This window comes from Triticum urartu, unplaced genomic scaffold, assembly GCF_003073215.2.
Source record: "Triticum urartu cultivar G1812 unplaced genomic scaffold, Tu2.1 TuUngrouped_contig_6393, whole genome shotgun sequence".
In the NCBI taxonomy this organism is placed as follows: domain Eukaryota; kingdom Viridiplantae; phylum Streptophyta; class Magnoliopsida; order Poales; family Poaceae; genus Triticum; species Triticum urartu.
This window is the reverse complement of record NW_024117153.1, coordinates 1-7,645: the sequence shown is the minus strand read 5'-3', so window position 1 is coordinate 7,645 and position 7,645 is coordinate 1. Positions and strand designations below refer to the sequence as shown.

Sequence of the window (7,645 nt, the reverse complement as noted above, 5' to 3'; positions counted from 1 at the left end):
GTTATGCCTCTAAGTCGTGCTTTGACACGTGGGAGATATAGCCGCATCGAGGGCGTTACAGGAATGTTCGAGGTCTGAACTGTCCTGATCGCCGTGTGACTGTCCATGAAACGATCGTGTCCACTACATGCCATATTGTGTGCCTTCAGGAGACCAAATTAGACGACGTTGATCAATTCGTCGCATCCTTCCTGGGTGGGCACCGGCTCAGGAATTTTGCTCAGCGCCCGGCGCTGGGCACGCATGGGGGCATCCTGGTTCTTTGGGATGAGGCCACTGTTGGGCTGTCCAACGTTTCCATCTCAGAATTTTGCCTTTCTGCGGATGTCCATATTCAAGCCTGCGGAACCACCTTCAAGCTCACAACTGTTTACGGCCCTACGACCTCTTCGAGAAAGGACGATTTTTTTGCCGAGCTTCTCACGCACAAGCCGGTTGCTGGTGTCAAATGGGTAGTGATGGGCGATTTCAACCAAATTTACAAGGCAAGAGATAAAAACAAGCGTAATGTAAGCCTGAGCCGCATAAACCGCTTCCGGATAGCCCTAAATCTCTGCGAGCTTAGGGAGATCCATCTCCAGAACAGGCGCTTCACTTGGAGCAATGAACGACAAAATCCGACCCTTTGCAAGCTTGACTCCGTTTTCTGCAATGACGATTGGGACATTCACTTTGGCACTCATATCCTACATGCCTTGTCATCGTCTCTCTCAGACCACTGCCCACTTCTCCTTGCAGAGGACAGTGGACCGCGGCGGCCGCGCACATTCAAATTTGAAAATTTCTGGGCGTCCATCCCAGGTTTCCAAGATGTGGTGAAGGAGGCCTGGCATCATGATTCTGGGCACTTCGAGCCATGCCAGAACCTTTTCCACAAGCTTAAGAGGACTGGGGCTTGCTTGTCCAAATGGAGCCGGACACTTTTCTCCCAAGCCAAGATCCTCTTTCACGCAGCACTCATGGTCATCCTCAGACTTGACGTGGCCCAGGAGACAAGAGAGTTGTCGGCCGGAGAGATTGAGCTTCGGGCTAGGCTCAAGAGGAGGGTTATCGGCCTTGCAGTGATCGAGCGCCAAGGAAAAAACAATGCTCCAGAATAATGAATTTAAAAGAAGGGGACGCCAATACAAAGTTTTTCCACCTAAGGGTGAATGCGCGTAGAAGGAAAAATCTCATTCACCGTCTCAAGCACAACAATGGCTGGATCACTGGGCATTCTGAGAAAGAGGAGATCATATTTGAGCACTTCTCTAGTGCTTTAGGCAGGGATGGTAGGCAAGAGAAGGACTTCAACTGGGATAACCTCAACTTCCCCGATGTGGATTTGCACGAGCTTGGGAACCCTTTCTCGGAGGAGGAGGTGTATGCGGCCATGTGCCAAATGCCCAAAGATAAGGCCCCCGGTCCCGATGGGTTCACTGGGTTGTTCTTCAAGAGCTGTTGGGATATAGTAAAAGACGATATCATGCGTGTTATACACTCTTTTGGGACTCTGCGGACTTCCAACATGCATTGGCTAAACTCAGCAAACATTGTGCTTCTGCCGAAGAAGGATGGCGCGGAAGGAGTTGTTGATTACAGGCCCATTAGCCTCATCCATGCCATTGCCAAGATTATAGCCAAGAGCTGGCGCTTCGTCTGGGGCCCCACATGGACAACTTGGTCTCCAATGCCCAGAGCGCGTTTATTAAAAAGCGAAGTATTCATGACAACTACATGTACATCCACAACCTCGCTCGACGACTCAACAAAAGCAAGACACCTTCCTTACTCTTCAAACTGGATATCCGCAAGGCTTTTGATTCCGTTCGATGGGACTACATCCTGCAACTCCTGCAGTGGAGATGTTTCCCGAGCATCTTCAGGGATTGGATTGCAGCGCTCTTGAGCACGTCCTCGTCTCGTGTCCTTCTGAACGGTGTGGCGGGTCCCCCATTTTTGCATGGTCAGGGCTTTCGTCAAGGCGACCCGCTCTCACCCCTTTTGTTCGTCATTGCCATCGACCCGTTCCAACAGGTTCTCAACTTGGCCACCAGGCACGGGCTGCTTCACAAGATTAGGGGACGTGGTTCTACCTTTCGGACCTCGCTCTACGCCGATGATGCAGCAGTTTTCATCAAGCCTATCGAGGAGGATGTGGACAACCTTGCTTCCATTCTGAAAGGTTTTGGGGAGGTCACGGGCCTCTGTACAAATGTCTCCAAAAGCTCAGTCGTCCCCATTCGCTGCCAAAACCTTAACCTTGACACCATTCTTCATGGGCTCCCAGCAAAGAGAGCCTCCTTCCCGCTAAAATACCTGGGGCTGCCCTTGTCGGTGTGGCAGCTCAAACGTGCCGACTTTCAGTACCTGGATGACCAGGTCGCAGGAAGGCTTGTACCTTGGGAAGGGAGATACATTGCAGCTCCGGGCCGAGTAGTTTTGGTCAAATCGGTCCAGACCTCTCAGGTTGTCTTCACTGCTATTGCTCTTCCCATCCCTAGGGGCACCCTGAACAACATCAACAAGATTGAGCGAGCGTTCCATTGGTCGGCCTCGCACAAGACGACTGGGGCAAAGTGTAAAGTCAATTGGGAGCGCGTCTGTAGACCCAAGGACCTTGGGGGCCTTGGGGTCCTACACCTGGAGAAGTTCTGTCGAGCGCTTCGTTAAGTTGGCTCTGGCTTGAATGGACCGCACCAACGAGATTGTGGGTTGGCCTGGGTAACATATGCGATGAGGAGGATAAGCTCTTTTTCTATGCATGCATGACCATCACCATCGGCAACGGCGCCCGTGCGCCCTTCTGGGAGTCCCCTTGGCTAAACGGGTGCAAGCCCAAGGACATCGCCCCCCTGATCTTTGAGGCATCGTCTCGAAAGCAATGGAAGGTCAGGGAAGCTTTGCACAATGAAGCATGGATTAGCAAAATCAACTCTACGGTTGCGTTCTCTTTTGACCACCTGAGACAATTCCTGGAGTTGTGGACTTCCATCCACGGTATTAGTCTGGATGACCATGCCGAAGACTCCATCATTTGGAAGCATACGGTCTCAGGAGAATACACTGCTTCCTCTGCGTACAATGCGCAATTTCTTTCCATCACTCGCACAAACATGTGCAATGTTGTTTGGAAGACCTGGGCGCCCCCGAACGTCAAATTCCTCGCGTGGCTTGCTCTACAAAACAGGATTTGGACAGCTGACCGGTTGGCCAAGAGGGGGTGGCCAAACTATGGCCCTTGTCCTCTTTGCCGCAGGGGCCTAGAAACTGTCGAGCACCTCTTCTTTGGCTGCCGCTACACGCTGAGGCTCTGGGGCTTGGTGAAGGACTGGCTTCAGCTTGTTAGCTTGGACGTTGCTGTTTGGGCGAACTATTGGAGTATCAAGGACTGGTGGTTCGACATGGTTGCCACCCAGAGGCTCCATGGAAGGGCGATGTCTTCCCTCACTATGCTAGTATGCAAGTCGATCTGGGACGAAAGGAACGCAGGGGTTTTTCGACACAACTTTGCTCCTCCAACCATCCTTCTTCGCACCATCCAGAAAGCGGCGATTCTTTGGGCGACCGCGGGGGCGAAACATTTGGGCCACATTCTACCGGGAGAGTAGTGCGGATGTGTTGTGCACCCCATGCTTGGGGCTTTTATTTTTCTTGTCCTCTGTAACTTGAAAGACCTTTTCCCTCTCCTGATTAATGAAAAGGGGCAGATATTTTGCCCCACGTTTCAAAAAAAAATCCATACATCAACGGTGGATATATACACTCATTGATTTCTTTTGTAGGTTGTGGCAAACTTCAACGCTTCGTGTTGTAGGTCATGCCGTGTCATTGCATCTGTTTATGCTGAAATGTCAAAGAATTGTCCTCAAGACCTCAACTGATGTTCCTGACAATTGATGTTGATGACCTTGTTAGGAGCCCTCCTAACCGGCCAGCCCATCCGTGGACAGCATATGGGCTGGGCTGGGCTGTGCACACGTTGAATCGTTGCCAGCTATAAGTAAGTGGAGAGGAGGCAACGAGGAGGGTATCGAGTGGATCACGAACGGCGGCGGCGGCTTCCTTTCCTTCTTCTTTCTCTCGCTCTCCATTCCTGTACTCTAACCAGAGCTTGTAATTCGCACTTGTATCTCGAATTCCCCTGTGCATGTAATAGATCGAGAGAGTATCTACCAGTACCCTAACATCTGGTATCAGAGCCAGGCCACCACCCTTTCACTCCTCAATTTTCCCCAATTTTTTTCGTCCACACCCGATTCCTCCGTTCCACCGGGGACGACGCCATGCCCGCCGTCAAACCATCAGAGTGGGATGCCATGCCTGCCAAGGAGCAGTTGTTGTGGTATCTGGAGAGGTTATGTGCTCAGGCAGACGAGATGAGCTCAGTGTTGGGTATTGCACGAGTGGGTGACCCTCCCGTGGTCACCTCGCTTGTCGATCCGGCGGCCTCAACCACGACGGACGCCTCACCTACACCCGTCCCCGACGTCTCCGGCTCCACCACCAAGCCCCAGGAAGTGCTCGAGGTCATCCACGACGCGCCCCCTGCTTGCATCGTGATGGCGCACATCACCTGTTCGACGGATGGCCTGAACCAAGTTGTCGCCACCAATAGCGTCGACAAGGTCACCATCGTCTACCACGAGTCCGTCGTCGACCTCAGCGACAAGTTCGGCGCCCTCACCATTCCTGTGATGGCCAGCATCAACCCGCTGCTCCACGTCTAGGTTCCGTCATGGAAGTCCGTCGCCGACAGCACCCGCGGCGTCGTTGTTGCAGGACCGGACGAGTACACACTCGTGGCGGCCACTCCAGACGTCGCCCTCGAGCTTGCCGTCCTCTCAAGCGTCTCCTTGCCCACCAACAAGCTCCATGAGGTCCTTGTTGTCTCCCGCAGAGTGTCCCCTGTCTACATCGGCATGACGCCTTTCTCTTGTTCGACGAAATGCTCCAACCAAGTTGGTGCCACTTCGTTCCCATCTCCAGTCACGACGGCGTCGCTACTCCCAGCAGCCACACATGAGCTCGTCGCCGACCTCGTTTGTCCTGCTACCAAGACTGTCAATTCGATGTAGCCGTTCTAGAAGCATGACTTGGACATCTCGCCGCACCCAAGCCACCAAGGCCTGCTGCTACGGCCGATGCCATGGCCATCATTTGCAGTCAGTGTGCCATCAGAGGTCTGTCATTCTAGTGTTGCCCATTGAAACTTCTCGGTGACTACTTCTGTTTATGGCCTTCATACATGGACATTCAGGGCACATCCATTCCAGTTTGTCCAATTGCTTGATATGACTAGTAGCACCTTTCCTATGGAATCATGTCACGCTGGAGAACTTGTGGGCAATTACAATGTACACTGCATCCGGATAACCTCTATCGAGCCCTTGTGCTTATGGTCTTTGCAACAGAACAATGTTGGTTCCTGTCACCGTAAGCACGCCAAGCTATTTTCTTACAGTAAACAGTGGTCTTCGGAACGTTGTACATGCAGTATTATTCTTGCTCTGGGAATGCATCATCCTGGTCTTACTCCTATGGCTGTACATCAGTTTCGGCGTGCGAAAAAACACAATGCTTGGAACACGACGAGCATTTTTGGTTTTTAGTTAATACAGTGTGAGCCAGTGCTATCTTTTGATCTAGCTAACATCACTGAACAAGGGCAGCACACTTTCTTGATTTCCGCTGAGCCAAGCAATTGTTGTGAGGCTGGATCAAAGAGAGTGAAATTCAACACTCTGTCTGTTTTCCCTAATTGCTCTAAACATTTCCAATGGAAAGTTGCATGGCCACTTAGTTCCAAGAGGAAAACATGTACTAGCAGGCCTTGTCTTATGCCATGGTCGTCATTTGCTTCCTCTCCTGAAGAAGTGATTCTGAAGCATACAGGGCTGCTACCGCAGGTTACATATGCGATGCAGTATTTATCTCATGATCTGAATTCTTGGAGAGCATCCTTGAGGCATTTGCCAAGTGCGCGACTGAAACCATGTACTTATGAGAAGTTGGCTTGTTGGATCCCCATGGCGCTGAGAGATATGCCAATCCTGAGTCAGCCGATAATGCAATTTATGGGTGATCTGAACCTGGGTGTTGTGGTATGGCGTCTACTTATCTGTTCTATGGCTGCACATCTATTTCAGAACATGCAGGAAATGGGCGCTCTAAGCGCAGGATGTTCGAACAAATTTTTTCTTCAGTTCATGCAAATTGGGCCATATGAACTAGGCTGTGCTACTGTTATTTACTTGCTTGAGGACTATTTCAGACAAGTTAATCTTGAGCTACGAGGGGAATGGCCACTGCTAGTAAAAGCTAATTTCCACGAGCTGTGTTCATTCAGGCAGTTTGATTCAGATTCTACATTATGCTTGTTCCCTTGGAATCCAGGGGGTTATTTGTTCAGAATAACCACGGGGTTTCTTACTTCTAGTAGCGGTTCACAATGGCATGTTATGTGTATCATTGCGGAGTCCAGCCAGCGCTTCTCTCAGATTGCAAAAAGTGATTGCTTGTTTCCGATTTGTCTAAAGGTGATGATGTGGTGCTTGGTTCTACTATCTTCTGCTGACATTGATTATGAGCTGCGGCATGGACCAGATCAAACAAAAGATCGTGGTGTGCTTGCGAAGTTCAGAATATTGCATATTTTTCTAGTTCCTTCAGTCAAGCTGCAACCATGGCCTTCCTGCAGATATACATTCACACATTTTGAGCAGCAGTTCTTTCCCCAGTTACCTTTTCCTAGGACTGACAAAATGCCAGACACAAGGCAACACATGAACATTTCAGTACAGTGGCAGCACCTGGACATTATGCTAGTTCTGGACCAGCACCTCGACATTCCAAATTCACGGCTTGATGTTTCTAACAATTGTTGCTCCCTGTTGTGGCTCGGTTCAGATTATGTGCTCAATTATGCTATGGATGTGATTGGATCTGACCAGGGCATCTACCTGTTGGACATATCTTGGGATCCTGGAGGGATGGCATGGCCGTTGTTACCCGAATTGGCTCAGCTAGTGGTCTTCGAAGGAGGAAAGTGTGTCATCATCTTAACTGCGGCCTACCTCGTCCATGCCACTACATTTCATTTCGGCTACTACATGGACTCCGATGGATTCAAGGTACAACAAGTTTTGTGGGATCAAGGTGGTGTGAGCCTTTCAAGTCTTATACATCCTCCGGGGGGGGCCTACCTTGTCCACAACTACTGTTGCGACCATTTATACATCCTCCGGGGGGGCCTACCTTGGCCACAACTACTGCTGCGACCTCGTCGAAATCCACCCCGGCTTCGGCTACCACCGTTGACTACGACCGCTTCTTCAAGCTCGTTCAAGTCCACCTCAACAATGGTTACTACTGTGACAACTACCATGGCGACTCCAACATGATTGATGATCTTCAAGCACCGTGGGATCCTGGCAAGCTCTTCAGGACAGCGGCTTGGGGGCAAGCCGCATTTCAAGGAGGGGGGGATGTTAGGAGCCCTCCTAACCGGCCAGCCCATCCGTGGATAGCATATGGGCTGGGCTGGGCTGTGCATACGTTGAATCGTTGCCAGCTATAAGTAAGTGGAGAGGAGGCAACGAGGAGGGTATCCAGTGGATCACGAACCGCGGTGGCGGCGTCCTTTTCTTTTTCTTTCTCTCCGTCT

At 50.9% G+C, this 7,645-nt stretch overlaps 1 protein-coding gene and 1 pseudogene across 1 annotated transcript; both read left to right on the top strand.

The window, feature by feature from the left end:
• The first annotated feature begins 3,940 nt into the window (after positions 1 to 3,940).
• LOC125530548 lies at positions 3,941 to 5,170 on the top strand. The gene has a single exon (XM_048694929.1). The coding sequence runs from the start codon at positions 4,266 to 4,268 to the stop codon at positions 4,707 to 4,709; it is 444 nt and encodes a 147-aa protein (XP_048550886.1). The 5' UTR covers positions 3,941 to 4,265; the 3' UTR covers positions 4,710 to 5,170.
• LOC125530547 lies at positions 4,902 to 7,558 on the top strand (annotated as a pseudogene).
• Positions 7,559 to 7,645: the final 87 nt, after the last annotated feature.